Here is a 24,545-nt window from a genome sequence, read left to right as displayed (position 1 = left end):
GATTATAAGAATTATAGAATAAATGAACGTACATATATATTGCATGTACGTATGTAGATAGGCATATCGCGAGAATGTATGGATTTTATATATTAGTTCTAGGCAGGATTTATAAATCTTACAATTGAGTCGCACACATCTTGCGAATGTGACATGTATTTTTGTCACTCGGTTTTACTAATCTCTCTTATATTCCAGACTTTTTTTAACTAAAATAACTCGCGTTTTTTCAAAAATTCAATTTTGTGTCATGGGAAAATGAGTTTACGATTTTCTGTAAAGAATTTCCGATACCACTATATATTAAGTAGAGTTAATTTCGAGTCTAAGATTGCATTGACAGGGTTAACTTTGCACTAAAAAAAATTTAGCATTTATTTAGAGTCAAAGAAAGTGATTTCTTCAGTTTCTTTAGAAAATTTCTTTAGATGCTAAATAATCCTAAGATTATTTCAACTACAGTGCAAAGTTGCGATTCTTTATATTACAATATTGAGACTTAAATAAATGAAAAATGGCTGAAAGACAAATTTTCAATTTAGTAATTAATGAAAATTTTAAACTTTATAAAACACGTTTTAAAATGAATAACTAATAATATAGAAATATTCTGTGCCTAACATAATTAACGACGAAGAATACTTCTTGAGATATCAATTTTTTTGTGGCATGTTTATACAATTTATCGAATATTTATTTTATATAGAATTTGCACATAAAAATATTAAAACCTATATGACTTGCGTGTATGATAAAATATTACATGTTATTTTTAATCACGAACATTAATTAGTATTTTATTTATTCGTTAAATTTTTTAAAATATTTAATGAAGAAAATGTTCTCTTATTTTGTTTTTTTGATGTATAATTGTTATCGATGGATAATTGTTATCGATAACAATTATCGATACATATTTGTTCATTATTATTAATTATAAATGCGATAGATTTTATTATACGCTTCCTAGATAAGCAATATAATTTATGATCCCACGGTATTAATTCTTACATTAATCTTAAGCATTATATATAAACAAAAGAAACTAATATATAAAATTGTAACAGAAGCGACAAGACTGTGTATATTTATACGGTCAGACAAATGTAAATCGTCAATTTTTATTTTTTTTTCGAAAGATTACCATCGTAATGATTTTCTTTAAAACCGTCGATTGTTTCTAATTAATAGTATATATACACAGGTTTGTATGTGATTTCTACAAATTTTTCGATCACTCATTAAGAACACGGTTTTATAATTGTATGTCTTCAAATAATTATCACTCGAATTCAAAAAGTCTGTATTTCTGTGATATAATTGAGAAATCGTTTGAAACTTGCAGTGATGTAAAAACGCGATCGAGCACGTTTAAAATCGCATTATTATCAAAGAAAGTCTGACACAATTGAGCTTGAGCGTGTTAAGCGATTTTGCAGTTATAAACATAATTTTTCTGTATGGCTATATATATATATATATATATATATATATATATATATATATACAAATAATAAAATTAATAATGATAATAATTATAATAATAATGATAAAAATGAATGGTTTTTTATGACAAATCCGCAAATTACACATTAATCATACTTTAAATTATACAAATCTATAGATAAATATGTATATGTTTATATTCATTAGTATATAATAATTGTACTTTTCTGCTTCGAGACAAAGACTCTTTTTAAATATAATTTTTTATTTATTGTTTATTTATTATTTATTATTTAATTTATATATGGAATGAAAGACAAATAGCGCGCATATAAAGTGCTTTTTATAATATTTTAATTATATAAAATTATTTTATATTTAGTGGCGTAGACATATTTTTTTTATATAAAAATTTCTCAAATTTCATTTAATATAAAAAGAGCATAATGTAGTCAACGAATCTCTTTAAAAACGATTATATGTGTGTGCAAACGAATGAATAACTTATGACTATTCGACTAAACTCTGATTAATTTAATCATTGATTAACTTACAGGATGCACCATATCACACAAAATTTCTAAAAATACAATTATTATATATAATATTAAAATTTTGAAATGTATAGTTATTGGTCATCGTACAAATGTAGCTTGATCATCGTTAATAAACGATTAAATTAATCGAAGTTTGATCGAAGTGATTCTGAAGCCTACTTAAAAATTGCGTCAAATCGCGGCAATTACTTCGATATAACATCGACAGGCAACAATGTCGATTATCAGTCGTGCAACTTGGCGCATTCTATCTACTATAATTGCGTGATTCGTGTCACTCGTGACGTGATTATGGCGATCACCAGATGAAAGAGAGCAGTGTTGTACATAGAACAATCGCGTTTACAGTGGACGGAAATTTTAACGAGGTAAGGAATAATACGTGTAAATTCGTCTCCTCGCCAATCTCCTCGGCGTAATTTGTCTCTTCGCAATTTTACGATTACGAATTGCCGGCGCTTTAATTGCCACGAGCTGTCCATCCATAAATCACACAATGGCTGTCCTTTTCCTCCAGCCATACCTGAATACAATAATAGATTTGGCTGGAACCTGCAGCCTGATTAAATAAATAGTATTGTGTCTCTCTGTATATCTCTCTCTTGAACTGGTTTCACCAGTGGCACTTTTTACATCGCGTCCGACGAATTCCTCTTTGATGTAACTGATTGTTTCTTCACTGTGAATTCATAGCTTGCATCACAATAATTTTTCAAATTCTTATATGCAATATTTGTGCATTTTTATATGCAATAATACATACAAAATACATTTTATTTTTTTAAGTTTGTGTAAACAAATTAATCATATATCGTGCAAAAATAATCTCTATAATTATATCTATCTGTAAGATAAATAAGAACGACTTTTATATTCCTCCAAGAATGGCTTTGCATTTAATTTTTGCATTTTTGTTAATACAAGTTTAATTGCATATGATAGAAATTGATTTTTTTTTCTTTTTCGTAGTTTTATCAAAATTTGAAAACGTCTTTTTCCGAAATGTGAGATTTCTCAATGTGGTGTTTTCTTTCTATTTCTACAGCAAGAATAGATATGGAGAGTCAACAGTTTTGTTTACGATGGCACAATTTCCAAAATACATTATTGAGCTCTCTTCCAAAATTGCTCGATGGTGGCCATCTAACAGATGTTACATTGAGCGCTGGTGGTAGACACATTCATGCTCACAGAATCATACTCTCAGCTTGTAGTTATTATTTTAAAGAACTGTTTAAGGTATTAATTTAAAATATCTCATCTAGTTTTTGTGCAAATACATATAATGTATTAGTTCATTAATAATATATATGCTATAGACACAAAATTTTTAAATATCATCAATAAAAATTTTATAATTACTATAATATAATATAATACTACAACTTTTTACTTTGTGCTCTTCTGCTTATTTTTATATTGTTATAAGATTTAATATAATACAAATTAGTATTGTCAATTTGATTATTTGAGTAAGATAGATATAATTATTTCTATAATTATCTTTTAATTTTTCTGTTATCAAATAAAATCAATATAGTATTTCTTATATTGTCAATCAAATCATATTTGATTTAAATCTATATTAATAGTGTAAGTGTAAAATATGATATATATGGAATTTTATAAATAAATTTTTAGGACTTAAGCTCTTTGCAACATCCAATCATTGTATTACCTGGTATGGAATATGCAAATTTATGCGCTCTAGTCAAATTTATGTATAATGGCGAAGTGAATATTTACCAAGAACAATTACCTGCACTTTTAGCTATGGCTGATACATTACATATTTGTGGATTAGCTGATATGACTGGGGTAAGTGTTTTTTTATTCAATATAAAAAAATATGAGAATTATATGTTTAAAATATAAGGAGTGCATTGCCTACCCAAAAAGAATTATGCAATACATCTCTTTATATTGTTCTTTCTGAATAAATTATATTTATATTTCCATTTTCTATTATTTCCATAATTTTCTATCTTTCTCTTTCAATACTTCTAGCATCATACATAATGGTTTACTAAGTTTACTATATTTCATATAAAAAAATATTGATATATTTATTAACTATAGATTTTTATTATATACTAATTTTAGTTTTTAGTATTAATTTGCAAAATTATATAAGGACCTATATTTGAGAAACATTAACCATGGAAATATGAAATAATTTATTATTATTATTATCGAGTTCCAAATTTAGATCAAATATATTTAAAAGCTTGCTAATTATATATGCAAAAAAAAATACATAATATATTGCTAGATAAATATGTGTGCATAATATAATTATACTACATTATAATATATTCGGAGAACAAAAAATTGTGATATTAATGGCGTGCTATTTAGTACTTAAGGTAATTAGCATGAATAATACTTAATCTTTTTAATATGCTTGCTCTCTTGAATAGAAGTTTCAGATTGCTTATAACAAAGCATGTACTTTTTTAAGCGCCGTTATAGTATAATATGATTCCCCTTAACAGACTTTTCATTCTATCACAAATATATACTAAATATTTCATGCAAATTCGCATAAAATAATTATAGATGTGCTCAACAACATAGGTGGCATATAATATATATCTAAACAAATTTTATGTAATACTTTTTATTAATAAATTGCATCATTTTAAGTTGCAATGCATTTTTTTTTTTAATTAGTAATGTACAACTCTACTTATGCATTTTAATATTTGATTGATATTATTTGTATCTTTAAATATCTCTATTCTCTACTCAAGAATTGAGATGAACAATATTGTTTTTTATGAAATATGCCAATATATTATCTTATAATTTCTTAAAAAGTGAGATTGTGCTTATAGATTATGTGTTTATAGATTATGATATCTATAATCGAATATTCATTTGATAACAGTAAATGTTATAAGCATTATATCTATTATAGAGACTATATCTTATCTGTATCTCATTATCAATCAAACTCGATGTATCGCAACTTACATTATAAATGCACATCCTTATAACATGCATGTTTGATACCATATACTTTACAAATTATAGAGTTGTCACTATATTGTCGCAAATATTTTTTAGAAAGATCACAGATGATTTTTTAAATTAATTTTGTACTTATTTAGCAGAACGAAGAACAAAATATACTCGTTCGCTTTTGTTCCTTTCTTAATCCTTTTATATTATCCTATGATCGTGTTGTTTTGTTCAGGTCACTTAAACACATTCACTGTCGTTCCTCAAGAAGTACCTCACGAAGGATATTATACCGCTACACATATTATGTTCGTACATGCATCGAGAAGGAACGATAATGAATAAAAACGATATCCACGAGATCAAGATCGTTGTGTGTGTTGCAACTAAATGCAAGTGGATGCATCCCATGGAACCTTACCCCATAGAATGACTTTACAGGTATATCTAAAATATAGCTTCTTCCACGGATCTCTAAATTACTAAAACTGTTTAGCAAAATTTATAGAACGGCGATTTTATACAATACATTTTGTTTTTTGCAGAACAATAATACTTAACCTTTTAGTCAAGTGTGGTGATAACAAATATATAATTTTAATTTGTCAAATCTACAGATCTTTAAATAAAGTAATTCTTATAAATAATTTTCTGCGATATAAATCAGTAATTGTGCACTTTTATGTTAAATTGTTATACAGTATATTATTCAGTATAATTGATTACATTTTTTTTTTTTACAGAAGAGCAGACATATGTTAAGAAAATTTTATCATTGTTTAACAAATATATCTGAGACAATGAATATAAATCAGAGAAATAATGTTTTAAAAATTATCATGCTAAATATCCTTAAGTAATATTTCTTATAATTATAATTTTTTTTGATTAATTTAAATTAATGGTTGAATATTTAAAAAAAAAAAGATTTTTTGCTTGTTGTATGTCATAAATATTTACATATATAATATTTTACTTAAAAGTTAGATTATGTTCATATTATGAAAAAGATAAAAACGATTTATATTCTTGTTTAAATCTTTGTATAATAATATTACATATCTCTTAATATTATGAGAAATATCAAATTCAAATGTTTTTAATATAAAGCATAGGATCATAATATACTTTTTAGAACACTTTATTTTTAAAATGTTTGTCTTAAACAAATAAATTGTTTAATATAATTTATATGATGTATTTTTATTTCAGAAGAATTCAAGACACGATAACGGCTTATATACACAGCCACCAATAATGCCTCAGGAAAAACTGTCGAATGAAGACATGATAATGACAGAATCAAAAGATAATACAACGATTACTGAATCAGAATCAGTATCTGCATCCCTACATGAGGTAATAAATAATTTAGACGATGAAGAGCCTAGCAACGATCAAGAAAGTATACCGTATTGCGTGAAAACGAAGCCTTACTATTCTATCAATGCAAAGTTAAATCAAAGGGAAAAAACATCTGCTTCTGTTAATATATCTGTTAATAAATATCTCGATAAAGGATATTCGGAAGGTATAGCGGACGAAACTGCATCAATGACGGAGGATCAAATTACACCTCTAGAAGATATAAAACCGCCATCGGTCGCGTGGGACGGAAATTTCAAATTGCTTGCGGCATCCGCACCTGGCAAAACTTCTCAGACCTACAACAAATCTAGTGTTACTTGTTTTATTTGTGGTAAACAGTTGAGCAATCAATACAACCTACGCGTACACATGGAGACACATAGCAATAGTTCATATAGCTGCACATCATGCTCACATGTATCGCGATCACGAGATGCGTTAAGGAAACACGTATCGTATAGACATCCAGTGGCTTCTTCACAGAAACGTCCACGGTACACGTCAAAACCACCACTGTGATGGTGAAGAGTCAATGCTGTGTTATTATACATATATAGACATTTTAATCTTTGCTAGAATACCTGTTAAACATTTTGGTGCAATTACAAAGGGAGAAAAAGTTTGAAAGAGATAAAAATATTTTATTAAATATATTAAAAATACACCCGTTTTAAAAAATTTTTTCTAGACATATTGCACTAGAAAATAATTTAGTGACAGAATTTATGGTACCTTATATTAGTAATAGCAGCACTGGACTGATTAATAATAAGAAAAGCCATAACATCTTATTTCATTAAGTGTACAAACAACAAAAGATCATGTTCCTGAAGACCTTTAGTGTTCGAATTGTTATCGCTTTCTTGTTATTGTTACACTGTTTTAATAAAGACAAGTTAGATAAGTTGCGTGACTTTTAGTGCAAATATACAATATATCTAGAAATGATAAAAGCTAAAGCAACAGGAGACTTTAAATAGTTACATGGAATGTAAATTACTTTTAATAAAATCAATAAAAAGAGATGCTAAGATTGCAATATAATCTCTTTAATCATATATTAAGGATTGTATTAAAAAATAATATACAATATTCATAAACTACGAAATAAATAAAATGTTTCCAAAATCGAGTTTTTCCTTTAAAGACAATAAATTCTTCCAAAAGTTAATTATATTTTTTCTATACGCCATATTTTAGTATTGCAGTCCTGTCCAACAGAGATTAATGTTTCTTCATCCAGCCAGACTAAGCGTGTTATTTGGCTCTGAGGATGTGCATCTAAAAACATGAATTTTTTTATTAATTATAATCCGTTTACAGAAGAAAATTTGTTGTATTTACTTACTTTTGATGATAGTGTGTTTTGCAGGATTTGATACACTCCAGATAATAATAGTTGTGTCGAGACTACCGCTTGCAACCATGTCAGCATTTGGAGACCATGCGACAGAGTTTACTCTTGCATTATGGAAACCCCATTCTCTATTATGCGCCAGCTATAAATTAAATAAACATGTTTCAGAAATTATTTCTTTACAATTTATATTTTTATGCAATTGTGATTCATATAACATAAATTCTTAGTTATATTTATTTCACTCACCCTCTGATAATCCAATAAGCACATAACAAATCATTAACAATGGTTAATTCAATTAAAAAAGCCATAGACATAATTATTTTATATATATTATGCAAATTGAATTATATATATAGCACAATAAATTCCATTATTTAATGTTATAATTATATTTTATATAAGTTTTATAAAATTAATAATTTGTTAATTAAAAACAAAAAGTTTATATTTTTTTGGCAGTAAGGTATATCAGGAGTTTTAGAGAATTTAATTATTTTGTTATTATTGCTGAGTTTTTTGTATAAGGCAATATAAGTTTAACTATGCAAAATCTATAACTATATTTTTCATTATATGTAATCGAATATTTAAACAAGTTTATAAATTATATTCTCTATAAAATGTACTTTACCTTATATTCTGGTACAGCATACAATATAACTTTTCTGTTTGCATCACAGGCAACTAAATATTTATTATCAGGGCTATACGAAACATCCGTAACTGGACCCAGATGTTCTAATTCAGTCTTTTGAGTTAGTATAGTGTCTGACAATTCATAAATATAAACCTATATAAAATAAATTATGCATATTGAGAACAGTATAAATATTAATCATTTTTTACATATTTTTCATACACTATATATATATATGTATGTATGTATGTATGTATGTATATAAAGAACCTTATTGTCTGATGTAGATCCAATTGCTACATCTCCAATTTCTTGATTAATTGACACACATGATGGCTCGTAACCAATTGATAAATTTGACAGCTTATTACCGTTTTGCGTAACTGCGATCTGTAAGAATAACGCCATTGTTTTACATGAGTAAATTACATGAGATACATTTATTGTACATGTAAGATGTCCATAAAGATAATTTGCATTTTTCTTTATAAATAGCAATCTATTTACATTTATATACAGCAAGTTCTGTAATAAAAATTACATATGCTATATTTGTACAGCTAAAAATATTAATATATACTAATACGATTAATAAACACTATTCTCTCTTTTCTTAGAATTGCTAAATAAATTCGAGAAATCCAAAACTATCTTTATGGATATTGTATTTGACTTACCTGTCGGACTGAGGCCACTACGGCTATATCATTATATATATCCAGACCTCGTGGCTGTGAATCCAATTTTACTATCGATGTCTCCGCGTATGCATTTGTTGCAATATCGATTGACCTTAAAGTATCATCGATGCCAGCAGTGTAAAGTAAATTACCCGCGGCCTTCATTCCGTTAATTTGATTACCATGACCATGTCCTTGTACACGATCATTTTCGCCTGTTTCCGCATTCCAATTGGTAATGTAACCGTCGTGAGAACCAGTATAAATCGTACCTCTATCAGGACTTAATGTTAGTACCGTTATTGGTTTATTATGACCCTGAAAAATATCAGATTGGAAAAGAATATAAAAAAAACAATAGAAAAGAGTTTAATTGAAACTTTGAAGCATATAAATAAGGAGAAAGAGCAAGAATTACTTTTATTATCCTTATAGGCTTCTGAGGATTATCGACATCAAGATAATTGATGAAGCCGCTAAGTGACACGGATAATAAGTGCTTTCCTTGCCATAAACAGCTTACCTGAAAGCATAGATTTAACAAATTGCATATTTATCTTTCCTGAGAGATTTTATAAATTGACTATATAAGTTACATATAAATTGACTATATAAGTTACTTGTTGATCATCAACTGTTGTTCCCATATTGAACTCAGTAATTAAAGAACGCGTTTCTACATCCCACAGTTTACAAGTTTTATCTCCAGAGGCAGTTAATAATTGTTTACTATCAGGTTTCCATGCAACCTATAATACAAACATACAACATAAACGTTAGTCATTGTATTTTTAGAAATTATTAAAATTAATTAGAAAGAATTTGTCATATCATTTTTCTGCATCAAACTAGTTAAATAAATATTACATACCCCATAAACTCCACCTTGGTGCGCAGGAGAACCTACTTCCCCGACAAGATCAGAAGTTGTTGCATTATATATAAATACTTTTCCATCAAATCCACCGGAAGCAAATAAATTTCCATCAGGCGAATAACGTACAGTTTGGACGAAACGAGTATGCTCTTGCTTCGTCATCCTAAATAAACAGCATGCAATAAATTATGCAAAGGTCTAGAATTCTTAAACATAGAATAAATATTTATTATATATACTTGAATTTGAATGGAGGTCCTTCGAACACGGCGATAGTATTATCTTCGCTGCCTGTGATTAATCGAAACGGTCTTGCCGGTCTGAAATCGCACGAGTTGATAGGCTTACTCTGACCAGAAATCTCACCCACCGATGTTCCTGTTTCTGCCATAAACACATGTCCGAATCTAAAAATAATTATTGATATGTTAACATTATTATCTAATGATATTTCATTCATTGTAATGATATTTAAATACCTTTCTCTTCCTTCCCCAACTACGACCATGCGCTGACTGTCTGGTGACCAAGCAATATCCTTAATGGGCCCGCCGATAGGATGGAATTCATTTTTTAAAATATGCTCCTTGTTAACTGTATCCCAGATACGTACTTTACCCGATTGATCTGAAATAAAAACATATTACGTAGATAAATTTAATTTCAATTTTAATTCTTCTATATATCAAAATAATCAATGCAAAATAATCGATAGATAAATAATTGATAGATCAAAAGAAGTATACAACACCCTATGCTATAAAACTTTAAACAAATAAGTAATTATATATAATTCATGATTCAATAATCAAAGATTATAATATCATGTACTATAGTATGAACAATTTTTAGTTAGTATGTTTGATTCTCGAATTATTTAAATCTCTGTATATATATATGATGTATTAGTATAACATTTAAATATTATTTATAATTCACCTCCTGAGGCTATGTAGAAACCACTAGGAGAATATTTGGCAACGTTCACAGGGCAAGAATGTTCTGTATAGACATCTGCAATTGCTGGATTCTGTAATGTATATATATTCAAAAAAATATATAAATTAATATATTCCTGTTATATTGTTTTAAACAAAGGAAAAAACATTAGCTATAATATAAAAATTACATCAATATTTCTGATGATAACACTATTGCCATTGGTGTATAAAAAGTTTTTTCCTTTGGGATCACCACCTAGCACAAGAGGCTGCCCTCTTTGAGTTTTTGGTAATGCGGCAAATATATATTCTGTAATAAAAAAAATTGAAAACAATTAGACAAGAAAATAATAGAGAATACAATATAAAGATATATCTTCAATAATAAATAACTGTATATTAGATAATTGAGGCTATAAATATCTCTAAGAAACAATAGAATATCTTTAGTTTCAATATCATTATTTTATTTTTTATTAATATTATTTTATTGGTTTAATGCAATAAATAATAATTTATAATGTGTATAAAAACTTTATTATTTTTTACTATTTATTCAAATACAATATTATTTTGATTACATAGAATACATAATCAATGAAAAAAATAATAAATTTACAAAAAAGATATTGTCATATAAGCAGAAGTGATCAAATAATGGAAACAACACATCCAGTTACTGGAACTAAAATACTCTTCCTTGATACATTGGCATAGATCCAGTTTCTAATATTTCAAATTATTTTGAGACTAACAAGCTACAGTATATCCTGCATTATGCTATAGTTTCTGCTTTAAAAGTATTGTAATATTATTGAAAGAATTTTTTATATTTTAAATGATATATCTTAACTGTATTTGTAATATCAATAATAATTTTTTTCTTCCTTTCTCTCTCTATAAAATAATTTAAAAAAAACTATTTTAAATATATTCTTCATTATTTAATAATTTTTACCAGTGTAATTATTTATGTTATTATTTATAATTAATGTAAAATAATTTTCTCTTTTTATATCTTTTGTTTGTCTGATAAGTGTGTAATATAATAATTTAATTATTATCTGAGATCTAATCTTTGGCATTTAATATGTATTGTGATTCATCTTTTTTCCTGATGTGGCTATATATAGAGTGTCAAAAAAATCCCTTAATATATATTAAATTCTGATTAATTGATCTTTTCTTTTCAGTTTTTTTAATATCTTGATAACTTTTGTTACAACGTGTGTATAAAATTCTCAAATATTTAAAAATTCTAATAAATTAAAAATTATTTAAAATTAATAAAATAACAAATTTTATTAATTTTACTATACGCATCCTGAAAAATCTTATTTTGCGAGAAAATATTTTTTTTTTCATTTTGCATAAACAATATATTTCTCTTAAATTTTCTTAAGAATCCGCAGAGAGGAAATGTCAATAATTTTCGAACACCCTATACATAGAGGTTGACATCGGCCGCGCGTCCGGCGTATCATGTCATACACAACGATACTAATTCTTAAATAAAAATTAAAAAAATACAAAATATTAACTTGAAAACTTGTCATTTAAGTGAATATAAGCAATGTGCAAAAAAGATCGCGCGCATAAAAATTTTTCCTTTCGTATCCGATACATTATAACGATTTTATGATCCGACCGAAGACGAGTGAACCGGACAAAATCGAGAAGAGACATGTACTTTATACAGTTCTGAAATCGTATAATACAGCAAGCTGGTCCACTAACATCCAAAGTGTCTTCACATCGTGACTTACTTGTTTCATACGACATTTTCCCGATACACAGTCTTCTCTGCACCCACTGATATTTAACGAAATTTCGAACAGAAAATCTGGATGCTTACGGGAAGCTGCTACGACAATACGTATGACACCCGCGATAGCACACACACTCACGTTCGCAATACTTGTTCCGCCCTTTGCCTTATTTGGTTGAAACATGAACAAAGATATTACTAGATCGTCTAAAACGTGCGTGTAACAGGTGCGTTTTAAGGTGACGTTTCCATGAGGCATTACAAATCTATCATGTCACGTACTTTTCTTTATTTTTTATTAAGGATACCGTGGTTTATAAGCAAATGCATGAGAAAATGGACCAATCAATTTCCGTGTCTCTATTCTTCCTATGTCTATGGATAACAGAAATATTTATCTTTCCTCGTCCCTTGTTCCTTCTTCTCATTTCCTTCTTCATTATTTCCCTCACTGTCGTCTGCAAGATTGTAAACAATTCGATCGGTTGAAGGATGCAATTGTCGTGGAGCAAAGGGAGATACGCGCTTTGCTTGCTGATTCTGCAAATAAAATTAACGAATTCGCGGACATCTTGGCGCTTAAATGCCGCCGACAAAGTTGTGAAAACGACCGATTACGTGAGCGCGATCGAGGACGATCCGATTTTTGATATCCTCGCAAACAGCTTCTTTATTAACAATGGCCAGAGCTGGAGCAGGACCGCGACATTGGAGAAACACGAGAAAGTACAGATATACTGTCAAGAGTGTAAAGGTTTTGCTACTCAAGAAAGGTAAAATCAATCAAATAATTATTGTGCCAAATATTGTATTATTAGGTTATAAAATTATATTCCTAGAATTTGTATTCTCTTTTTAGCTGTATTTTCTATATTTTCTTTCAATTTTTGTTCTCTTTTCTCTGCTATATTATTTTTCGATAGTATCGTATTCTTTTCATAGCTTTAAGTGGCAAGATAAGATTTTTTTTTTTTTAGAGAGAGAGAGAAAGATGATTCAGGAAAAAAGCTAAAACCCTTTTAGTTTTTCTGTTTGTACCATTGTAAATTTGCATGAAGTTTTTTTTTACGTTTTTATTATACACAAGCAATACTATTTGTATGACATAATTTTTTTTTTCTTCCTGTAGTTAGCATTTTGTGTGTGGCTTGCTGTTCATTCAGTGTTAAAACAGCCCTAACTTTGGTCCTCTTGGCAGACGACTCTCGTCATACGTGTTAAAGGATACAAAAAATATCAATGAGTCCTTTCCTCTGTCTTCACAAGTGACAAATGAACAAGTGACATGCACTTCTGGTCAACAATGTGACAATATAATATTGGATTGTGGCAAGCCAGTAAATTTTACCTATTATGATAATCTGATTGGTGTGGCAAATAGGAACAAGCATCCATTGGTACCAGAACCCAATGTAGCACTCATGTTCAAGAAAAACAGTGGCAAAACTATTGATGTTGATATTGACTTGCTAGAAAAACGCTTGAAGAAAGCAAAGCGAGAGGTATTTATTTAAAAATCTAAATCAGATATTATCTACATCAGCTGTGAATAGAGAAAATGTGTAACAAAAAAACTGTACACTTAATTAGCATTTTCAGTTTTTCTTAAAATATTTCTACAAGAAATATAATTGCAATTAAGCATTTATATCTTTGAAATAATAATATATTGTGTGTGTGCGTGTGTATATACTTTTATTAGCATGTTTTTTTTCTAATTTTTCTTTAATGAGTTTTCTTTTCAGAAACCAAAATCTGTACAATTATATAATCAAATAGGAAATTTTTGGCGTATTAAAGGAGATGCACAGAGATCAATTGAGTGCTTTCGTAGGGCACTGGCAGTATCGCCGCAAAATGCAGAAGTGCTCTTGAACTTGGCTAGAGTATTATTGGTACAACATTATTTGGATGATGCTGCATATTTAGCCAGACGATCCTTAGAGTTGCAACCCCCAGATCGCAATGCATGGGAGCAATATCTTACACTTGGACAAATATTCAAAGTACATAGACAATAATTTAATAACAGTATAATAAATAAAAAATTATAAAAAATAATGATTAAATAATTATTAATTATATTAATTAACTAATTATTTTCTTGGAAGTTTTTTCTACATGTTTATTTACTTCTTTACTATACAAAATTCAGTAAAATTCAACAATTTGCAATTGTATTTTAGTATAATTAATTTAAATTGTACTTTTTTAATGTTTTACTCGAATAAATAATTATATGCTAAAGAAATATAAAAATAAAATTGACAATTATATTCAAACTAAAATTTTCAAAGATAATATCAACATAAAACTCAATACTGTTAGATACATTTTTATTTTTTCATTTTGCAGGCATATGGACATTTTCAAGAGGCAGCTGTTCATTTACGGCATGCGCTGGAATTAAAACCAGATCTTTCTGACGCTGCCGACGCGTTAAAAGAAGTCGAGTCGCTACCGGCTGCAAGTATACATATTTATACGTTGCTGATTATCATCTGTTTGGTATGTAAATTAATCGAATATACAAATTTTGTTCAGATTTTATATCAACCAGTAAATAGTTTCTAATATTTTTTTTGAAACTTTTTAACAGAAATTATGTTATTTGAGCAGTTTTATACAAAAGCAAAGTTTCTTCTTTTTTCTTCATATGTATATTTAGAAAGCGAAAATTGTTACTGTCTGATATGATTATCTGTTATCATTAGGTACTTGGTGTACTCTTGGTTGTGTTGAGCAGTGTAGAATGCGATGAGGATTCAACTCTAGTCAGTGGACAGCTTCAGCGTCCAGTACAACGACATTTCAGTCGTGCTATGGCTATGCGTAGTTTACGGCTCAACGTTGCACGCAACAAACGTTGTTGATAATGATAACTCGTTATTAGACGAATCAGTCGTTCATATAAGTGATAGAGAATAATTTTTCATGCCATAACACGATTTATTCTTCTGCAGAATATTATTTATAATACAATTCGTAATAATTCTTGGAATGCATTCTTTAATTGTTTATTATGTATTTTCGCGCGGAAAAAAGAATATATGAAGAAATATACAAGAATTTTATTGCTATCTGATCATTCTTTCTATCCGAGCCTTTATCGAAAGATAAACTCGATAAATTTAACGTCCATTCGATATTTATTCTTATTCTCTTAATGTGTTTACAGAAAATAAAAAATATGGAATGTTATACACACAATACCACACACACCTATATGCACATAATATTATACATAAATTAGAATTACAATAATTCTCTTTTAATTGTTATTACATATATAATACGATATACAGTGCAACAATTTCTTTTATTATCATATATATATATATATATATATATATATATATATATATATATATATATATAAAAGATTAGAATAGATACAAGGGATATTTTTAATGTGTCTTCCACCTATATATCACTTTGTAATATGATATCTTATATATTAATATATACGATTAGAGCTGAACGTTAAGCTACTACAAAGTATTTTAAAAAGATATAAGCTGATAGAAGCAAAATCTTATTCTTAAAATTTATAATATCTTTGATATATTTGATATTAGATTATGATTAGAAACAAATATAAAGCTAAACATACAAAAAGGATTCCTACAATAAGGATAGAGGCAGAGTTTCTATCACATTTCAGAAAATTGTTTTATCAAAATAAAAATTAATTCTATTGAAATGTCACTTACATGTATATAAATTGCAAGTATTATTTGTCTATATGCGCATTCACTTTTGCTTTTCCAGCATTCCAGATATTTGTTAAAATTATTATTACGTTAATGATTGTGTTAAAAAAAATTTTTGAAATTATTTGACAAAGTTTAGCATTTAACTTTCAGTAAATTAACCTTTTGTTTCATTAATAATAATATTGAATAATTTGATATATATATATATATATATATATATATATATATATATATATAAAATCACGTTTTAAATTATTTTATTCTAGCTATTTCTTTTATTAATATCAGCAAGAATGTTCGGCCCCTCCCCGCCCCATTTTCTTGGCCATTCTACCTACATTACAAATAATATTCTTTACATTCACACACACATACACTATACACTATACATTTATTTTCTATTTAATTATTAATATTATTCAAACATTATTTTTTATGTATATGATGTAGAAGTTATATTTGATGTTATTTTAAACATTATATAGCTCTCTTTGATTATTATTATTTTTACAACTTTAACATTTTTTGCTTTCACTTCACACTTTTTTTAAAACAATTCCAACAAAGAAAATCCTTGCAGAGAAAAGAAGAAATAATATAATAAAATTTCATCTAATACTCATTCAAGTTTCACATTACAACAACATGTTTAACAAGATTATTTTATATTTTACATTAAAGTTTAGTTGGATAAGTAAATAACATTGTACAATTTATAATCTAATCAACAAGTCATAAACACACACAATATAATAGATTCTATTTCTTGGAGACAATTGTTATTCATTACGCTAATTTTTATATATAATTGCATATATTTTTCAATCCAAAAAGAATCAAACATTTTTTCTTCGCCATTTGCTAGAAAGAGAAGAAAAAATTTTATTCTGCAAAAAAAGATATAATAAAAGATCTAAAAATCAGATTTTAATTGTTTTCGCTATTAGAAACAAATATTTTTAAACTCAACAATAAAATATTTGTGTGTGTGTGTGTGTGTGTGTGTAATATTGTTATATTTTTTTTCTTCCTAATAAGAATATTCTTTATAACAATTTATTAGTAATAATTCACATATTTGAGGAAAGGAAAATATAGAAATACTTTGAATAGTATAATATAAAGTAATATGAAGAAACTTTGCAGCTATTTTAATGAATAAAACTCTGGCTTGGCTCAAATATATTTTTAAATTTAAGAACTTTATGAACATCCAGTGTATGAGAAAATTAGACCGTTTTTACAATAGGCCTTTATAATATCTACAAACGTTGCAAGTTAACAGGCCAAATATTATAATTATTACACATATTTAACATAACATACTAATATCAAAAAAATTTATTTAAATATCATATATGAAATTTTATTAGAAAATTTATATAACCTGTTTTATGCATTTTTTAAAATTAATAAATAATTATTCTCTATTTTGTATCTCTAATTATTTAACTTTTAAAAGTTACATAAACAAGTCTCTAACGTTAAAATATGTTTTCTATTCTATTATAATTTTTTATAACTTGTGACTTTTTGCTGTAAGAGACTTTAACATAATATTAATATAATTTACAAAAATCGAACAATTAAATATCAATTAGAGAATAATTATTATTTATCATAAATCGAGAAAATGTAATATATTTTCTCTTGTAAGTACTCAACAGATAGTGTTAATTATTGCAGTGGCTCAAAAATTTGCTTCTAATTTATTTAATGCATCTAATTTATTAAACTAGTTTATACAAGACACTAAATATATATTTTTAATATCAACATTTACATATGTAAAGATTGTATTTCTAGATACATTGGATGTTCAAGAGCAATTGAGATGTGTAAATGTTTGAATGATATTTGTAAGTACTAAAATTTTTCATAATAAGTTTCCCCTTTCACAGATGCTGCTATAATTTTCATCGCATGCTATAGTACACATATTCATTCATACATACATACACACATGACATACATACATACATATATAAGACTTTCACTATTCATACATTGTTTCTCTTAACAATCATTCTTAAAATCTCTAGCTATCTTGTGTATCTATTATGTATAATCGATTATTTTAGTTATTTTAATATGGTGATTTAAAAATAGGTGGACAAACTTTGACAACATATTGGGGATTTCTAAAATTTGACCATCTGTTTCCAAATTACTCTATATAAAATAAGTTATCTATAGATATATTTTTAAAGTTAGAATTGTACCCAACTTGCATTGGCCACTGTAGGTGTGGATGCTGTTGCGGGTGGTGGCTGAGAAGCACTGGCAAACTCACCCCATTCAGCATTTGTAACATCTTGATTTTGACTCTGTTGCGGCTTGTGTGCCGGTGAAGAAGTAGGAGTTTTTGCTGGCGGTGGGGCAATCTTGACTCCACCTGGAGGAGGTGGCAAACCCGTAACTGCACTGGTACGTTGTTTAGATTTAGATGAAACCTCACTGCCATCTTTTTTCTAAGTAACAAATATGAAAATGAAAATATAATTTCAAGATGTGTTACAGAAATAATTTATCAAAACATTAAACGTATATAATACCAAGAAAAAGTTTTTCCATATTAATGCAACTCTATACAATTTAAAAAATGATAATAGAAAATAAAAGAAACATTTTATAATTATTAGAATTAATTAGCAGAAATATAATATATAATATGTTAATATGACTTTGACATATTTGATTATTTAACTTGAAATATTTTCTTCTGTTGTAAATGTAAACAATTATTTAAATTTTTATTTTATCAAAACTTTCAAATTTTAATAAAAAGCACATTTACAAAAATTGATTAAAAAAGAAAACAAATACATGATGAACATATCCTTACAGTGATCTTCATGTTAATCTTGATAGTTTCACCTTCCTTGAATCTGAGATCCAGTTCCTGTTTTGGTTTTTCTTTCTCCTTTTCAATTTGTTCTCGATTCTTTAACCATTTAAAATGATCTTGAAGAGCAACATTCAAATCAAAACTATCAGATCTGTCTAAGAAGCCAACACCTATGAAAGCTGACCGTCCATTATCATCTTGAATTCTCAGAACAAAATATCGGGAAGAGTCGGTAACTGGTTCAACCGCTATTCCAGGATACTGCTCGATAGGACACTTGGCGAACAATTCACCCGTAATCTTATCCTCCAACTTTATCGTTATACTATCTCCCTGTGACACTAATCGCATGCGACCAGTCCAGGAAGGTTCCTGCAGATTCCAGTCAGCCGCCCTGTGATGAAATCACGGATGAAGCCGCATATGCATTCATGTTTTCGATAAATAAAAATATAATTTACTTAATTTAATTTACTTTACTAGACTCATTCGCGAGCAATAGAACAGTTAACGTTGTTACAATCGAAAGAGATAGAGATCCATTGCTTGACATATTGAACAGCTACGAAATGTCGTTCACATTAAAACGTGTTTTACGTTTACCGATAACCCCTGTTGGTTGACCTTGGCGGAATTTTGAAGACGAAAATCTCGGATTTCACCAGAAGGACGCTTTCGTACGTTTCCATCACGCTTATCGATAATAATTTTCACGGGAAACAGGTGTAGGAGAATAATCACAAACAGTCACACCACACCGACCACACGCAAGGATACTGAAACCGCTATTTAAAAGCAGTTCGTTGAGTCTTCTTGTCAAATATCCGTCGTTATCCACCGTGAATTGATAAGTTTTATCTCAAGTCACGCCTTCTATCCATAGACATATAGATATATAGACATACAAACATTCCATATGATATGTGCTTATGGCCTCTTTCCGTAATAATCTTTGCGCTTGCGTAAATGCGCTCTACTTGACGCTATTTTCGTTTTAAAATATTGTAATTATATCGAAATCGAAGAATTTTTCACTGCTTCCTTCTTAACCGATATTATTTACGATTGATGCAGAGATATATATATAATTTAATATGAAAATCATTTATATTGAAGCATATATTTTAATCAGTTTAGTAGAAACATATTTACATATTTACATATCAAATATGAATCATTTTTATTGACAAAATATCTAAAAGAGATAAAAAGAAGAGAAATGTAAATTAGACACATAATGATTTTATTTATATATTGAAGTACAAAACGTGTCAATTATATATAATATATAAATTATATAACAATTTTAATTTAGTATAATATAATTCAAAGAATAGTTTTTTTAACAATTGCAATAAGCTGCCTAATAAGTATTTTAATTGTTTACTACTTTTCTAATTTTATGAAAAATGGATAAAACAATATATATATATATATATATATATATGTCTTATCTTCTCCCTGAAATCTAGAAGATGGGTGATGTTATTATTGCTAGTTTTTCATGTATAACATTAGCTAAAATTTATGGATTTTTCTATATATAAGGAAAAATGAAAAGTCAGAAAGATAAATAGCTCTCTGTTAAAAATAATAGGCTGGTAAATTAATTGCAATAATTGGTGCAATATATAATACTTTATAAATCCATGGATATCTGTATAGTTCCAAATTAATTCTAAAATTGAAAATACTAATATTGGAAGAAAATATTAATATGTGTCGATATCTTTATTAATTTTATATGTGTTACGTAACTTGATATTACAAAGGTTAGAAGCGTGTCAGTGTAGGTATGTCATTAATGGAAAGCAACGTTACATAAACGTGATTTTTAATTGCTTTCTACACGAGAAAGCAACATGCCTGAAAACATTGTAAAAAAGACAAGTGGGCCTTACATAGGTGCTATTGATGAGGGAACGAGTAGCGCTAGATTTTTGGTAAGATTGATTCAAAATAAAATTTCAACTATATATATTTTAGCAGAAACAGAATTCGAACAGAATTCGAATAAGAACCGTCACTTCATGAATAAACTGTAAAATAAAAACTAAAGAGATCATTAAAAATTAGTAATTTGTAAAATTTATTATATTCATATGTTTATAGGTGTTTGATGTGTTACGCAGAAAGGTAATTGCTTTGCATCAGATCGAAATTAAACAGAAATATCCTCAAGAAGGATGGGTGGAGCAGGATCCAAAAGAAATATTACAAGCTGTCATAGAATGTATACAAGAGACTATAAAAAAGATGAAAGACATGGGCTTATCAGTCTCAGATATCAAAGCTATTGGGATTACTAATCAAAGGGAAACAACAGTGGTTTGGGACAAGTCTACCGGAGAACCTTTGCATAATGCAATTGGTATGAACAGATTATATAAAACATCTCATTTTTATGAGATTTTATGACAAATTTCTTGCTGAATCCTCATACATTGCATTTAATAATGTAATACAAATTATAGAAACTATTTGTGCAAGAAAATTTGTCTTGCTATAGACATTAAATATTATTAAATAAAATTCTTTTTATCTTTACAGTATGGCACGATATGAGGACAACAACAACTTTAGAAGATATATTGGATAACATTCCTAATAAAACTAGAAATAAAAATTATTTAAAACCTTTATGTGGTTTACCAATGTCTCCCTACTTTAGTGCTCTTAAAATACGGTGGTTAATAGATAACATTTCACGTGTGAAGCAAGCAGTGGATGCAAAAAAATGTGCTTTTGGAACAATTGACACATGGCTCATTTGGGTAAATAACTGAGTACTAAAATAAAAATAAATAAAATATTTAAAATATTATCAAATACTTCTTGTTTTTAGAATCTCACAAAGGGTCAATTACACATTACGGATGTGTCAAATGCATCTCGCACAATGTTAATGAATATTGATACATTGAAATGGGATCCTTTATTATGCAGTTTTTTCAGTATTCCACAGGATATTCTTCCTGAAATACGATCCAGTGCAGAAGTCTATGGCTGTATTTCAAATCCTGAAGTTCTTGCAGGCATACCTATAGCAGGTGTAAGCATGAAAAAAATTTTATATTCTTTTTATTTACTATAAACTTAAGTTAATTTTTGCATTTTGTCTTTAAAACTAGTATAGAAATACAAGAAACTTCTTCAAATAAATGTTACTTTTCCGCTAATGTAATAATTTTGATAGTTGAATTTAAACTTTGTTAATTATGAATTTATTATTAAAATTATTTCAATTATGACTATTTTAAACAGAATAATAGATTTATTTTAATGTATAGGAAATTTTATAACAAATTTAATGAACTTGCAGGATGTTTTTTCAGTGTCTTTAAGAGTATAATAATTAATTGCTTATGTAACTGAAAATATTAATTGTTTTTGTACTTGAAGTAGACAGCATTTATGTAATAATTATAATATTTTTATTTGTACTATAGTGTGTAGGCGATCAACAGGGAGCTCTTCTTGGTCAATTATGTTTGAAACCTGGTCAAGCAAAGGCTACATATGGTACAGGATGCTTTCTACTTTACAATACAGGAAATATAGTATGTATAAAATATATATATAAAAAGGAGAAAAAAAGGTAAATACTTTTTCTTTTTTACATAAAAAGATGCTCTTCAAAAGTAATTCATGAAAATTACAGAAAGTCGATTCAGTGCAAGGTTTAATAACTACTGTTGCTTACAAGATTGGACGATCTCCAGCTGTTTATGCACTAGAAGGATCAGTTGCTGTTGCTGGAGCTGCTTTATCCTGGCTTCGAGATAATATGCAACTTCTCAGTAATATTACGCAAACGCAGAATATGGCAGAGTGTGTGAAATCTTCTGGCGACGTGTACTTTGTGCCAGCTTTCTCAGGACTGTATGCGCCCTATTGGCAGCAAGATGCGCGCGGGTATTGTTCCTTATTTTTTCTACTGTTTTCTTATTTTTTTTAATTTTAAAAATTTTAAGTTTTTCTTTTTAATCAAGTACTAATACATTTTTGTGTTACTTATATTATTTAATGAAATCAGGGTAATTTGTGGTATTACCGAGGATACAGAACAGTATCATATTATACGAGCAGCATTAGAAGCAGTCTGCTTCCAAACGAGAGATATATTAGAGGCAATGGTGAAAGATTCAGGAACGAAGCTGTCAATGCTGCAAGTTGACGGCGGTATGACTGTAAACAATTTGTTAATGCAATTACAAGCGGATTTAACGGGGATAACTGTTGGTAAGTAAATATTAATATTAATATATGATTCCTTTATATCGTTAAAATGATAAAATACTTTTTTCATAATCATTAATAAGATAATGTTTTATATAAATATATGTTGAACAGTAAGACCAAATATGGTTGAAACAACAGCATTGGGTGCTGCAATTTTAGCTGCCATTGGTGTAGATTTAATTGATATAAATGAAGTGGATGTGTCTCAAATAACTAAGTTTTCACCTATGATTGGTGAAAATGGTAAGTAGTATATTTTTTAATACATAACTGTACAATAATTTAAAATTAAAAAAAATAAAATCATTTAATAACATTTGAATGTTTCATTTTAGAGAGAGATCTTAGATATTCCAAGTGGAAAATGGCTATTGAAAGATCCATGAAATGGGATTGTTCTACAACTTTAATCAATAATTAATCGTATGTATACATATATTTTTATACCATGAAACATGAAATAAATATCTAGAAAGAGAGAGAGAGAGGAAGAAATATAAATATTATAATATATTATATGTTGTTATAGTTATAATGTTTCATAATAAATTATAGTTATATAGTTATTTACACTTAATAGAATTTCCCAATTCTCCTTTTTTCCACTTTTCTGTTTTTTTTTTTTTTGACTATAAATCATTATATAAATACAGAAAAGATCACTATAATATTAGTTACCACAAATTATTTTATCGCTTTTAATATTATAAAAATGTCTTTTAAACAGGTACATTGGAACAGTAAAAAATTATTTTTATAAATTTTATATTTATTAATATATCTCTAAAGAATTATCTAAGCCTATACATAAAATAGGAGAGATAAATATTTTTCTATTTCTTTCCATTAAAGAAATAAAAAAATAATTACCATTGATTTCGAATTCCAAAAATAATGATCTTGGAAAAATGATTCTATGATAATGATTATGCATTATAATTTTGTCAAATTTATATATACATGCAAAAATTATATTTTTAATATTTATTTATATAAATTTAAAACTTTAAATATTTTTTAGATGATTTTATTTCTGAACTAAATAATATATGGTTCATATTGTAATACATGATTTATATAGTATTATATATGAATTGATTTCCTCTCGACAATTATGGCCAGAGAGCGAATCGAATGG

The 24,545-nt window shown here is 27.6% G+C and overlaps 5 protein-coding genes across 7 annotated transcripts; 3 read left to right on the top strand and 2 right to left on the bottom strand.

Moving 5' to 3' along the window:
* The first annotated feature begins 2,248 nt into the window (after window positions 1–2,248).
* On the top strand, window positions 2,249–7,379 carry LOC126855169 (longitudinals lacking protein, isoforms H/M/V). 2 transcript variants are annotated; one of them, XM_050602581.1, is made up of 5 exons: window positions 2,249–2,371; window positions 3,049–3,242; window positions 3,645–3,684; window positions 3,775–3,821; window positions 6,180–7,379. In XM_050602581.1, exons 2-5 carry the CDS (start codon window positions 3,060–3,062, stop codon window positions 6,852–6,854), a joined length of 945 nt encoding a protein of 314 aa, XP_050458538.1. In that variant the 5' UTR covers window positions 2,249–2,371; window positions 3,049–3,059; the 3' UTR covers window positions 6,855–7,379. The 2 variants fall into 2 exon arrangements, with proteins under 2 accessions (XP_050458538.1, XP_050458537.1); XM_050602580.1 differs by having other exon boundaries at window positions 3,645–3,821.
* On the bottom strand, window positions 7,364–12,768 carry LOC126855166 (actin-interacting protein 1). Its single transcript, XM_050602578.1, has 13 exons — window positions 12,600–12,768; window positions 11,022–11,143; window positions 10,832–10,922; window positions 10,372–10,519; window positions 10,132–10,299; window positions 9,887–10,055; window positions 9,636–9,764; window positions 9,434–9,538; window positions 9,013–9,333; window positions 8,606–8,725; window positions 8,330–8,488; window positions 7,684–7,834; window positions 7,364–7,616 (listed from the first exon to the last, which is right to left on the bottom strand). The coding sequence occupies exons 1-13, from the start codon at window positions 12,613–12,615 to the stop codon at window positions 7,507–7,509; spliced, it is 1,809 nt and encodes a 602-aa protein (XP_050458535.1). The 5' UTR covers window positions 12,616–12,768; the 3' UTR covers window positions 7,364–7,506.
* Window positions 12,769–12,968: 200 nt separating this feature from the next.
* Window positions 12,969–15,483, top strand: LOC126855167 (uncharacterized). Its single transcript, XM_050602579.1, has 5 exons — window positions 12,969–13,374; window positions 13,800–14,103; window positions 14,347–14,607; window positions 14,957–15,109; window positions 15,316–15,483. Exons 1-5 carry the CDS (start codon window positions 13,094–13,096, stop codon window positions 15,472–15,474), a joined length of 1,158 nt encoding a protein of 385 aa, XP_050458536.1. The 5' UTR covers window positions 12,969–13,093; the 3' UTR covers window positions 15,475–15,483.
* Window positions 15,484–15,602: 119 nt separating this feature from the next.
* Window positions 15,603–20,025, bottom strand: LOC126855170 (NECAP-like protein CG9132). 2 transcript variants are annotated; one of them, XM_050602582.1, is made up of 3 exons: window positions 19,769–20,025; window positions 19,163–19,559; window positions 15,603–18,788 (listed from the first exon to the last, which is right to left on the bottom strand). In XM_050602582.1, exons 1-3 carry the CDS (start codon window positions 19,852–19,854, stop codon window positions 18,528–18,530), a joined length of 744 nt encoding a protein of 247 aa, XP_050458539.1. In that variant the 5' UTR covers window positions 19,855–20,025; the 3' UTR covers window positions 15,603–18,527. The 2 variants fall into 2 exon arrangements, with proteins under 2 accessions (XP_050458539.1, XP_050458540.1); XM_050602583.1 differs by having other exon boundaries at window positions 19,641–19,786.
* A 604-nt stretch (window positions 20,026–20,629) lies between these two features.
* Window positions 20,630–23,973, top strand: LOC126855286 (glycerol kinase 3-like). Its single transcript, XM_050602769.1, has 9 exons — window positions 20,630–21,108; window positions 21,278–21,536; window positions 21,716–21,939; window positions 22,011–22,217; window positions 22,615–22,725; window positions 22,827–23,080; window positions 23,202–23,407; window positions 23,519–23,650; window positions 23,743–23,973. The coding sequence occupies exons 1-9, from the start codon at window positions 21,028–21,030 to the stop codon at window positions 23,826–23,828; spliced, it is 1,560 nt and encodes a 519-aa protein (XP_050458726.1). The 5' UTR covers window positions 20,630–21,027; the 3' UTR covers window positions 23,829–23,973.
* The last annotated feature ends 572 nt before the right edge of the window (window positions 23,974–24,545 follow it).

This window comes from Cataglyphis hispanica, chromosome 15 (genome assembly GCF_021464435.1).
Source record: "Cataglyphis hispanica isolate Lineage 1 chromosome 15, ULB_Chis1_1.0, whole genome shotgun sequence".
NCBI classification, from domain to species: Eukaryota; Metazoa; Arthropoda; class Insecta; order Hymenoptera; family Formicidae; genus Cataglyphis; species Cataglyphis hispanica.
Note: the sequence above shows the minus strand (reverse complement) of the source record. Positions and strands in the feature narration are given on the sequence as shown.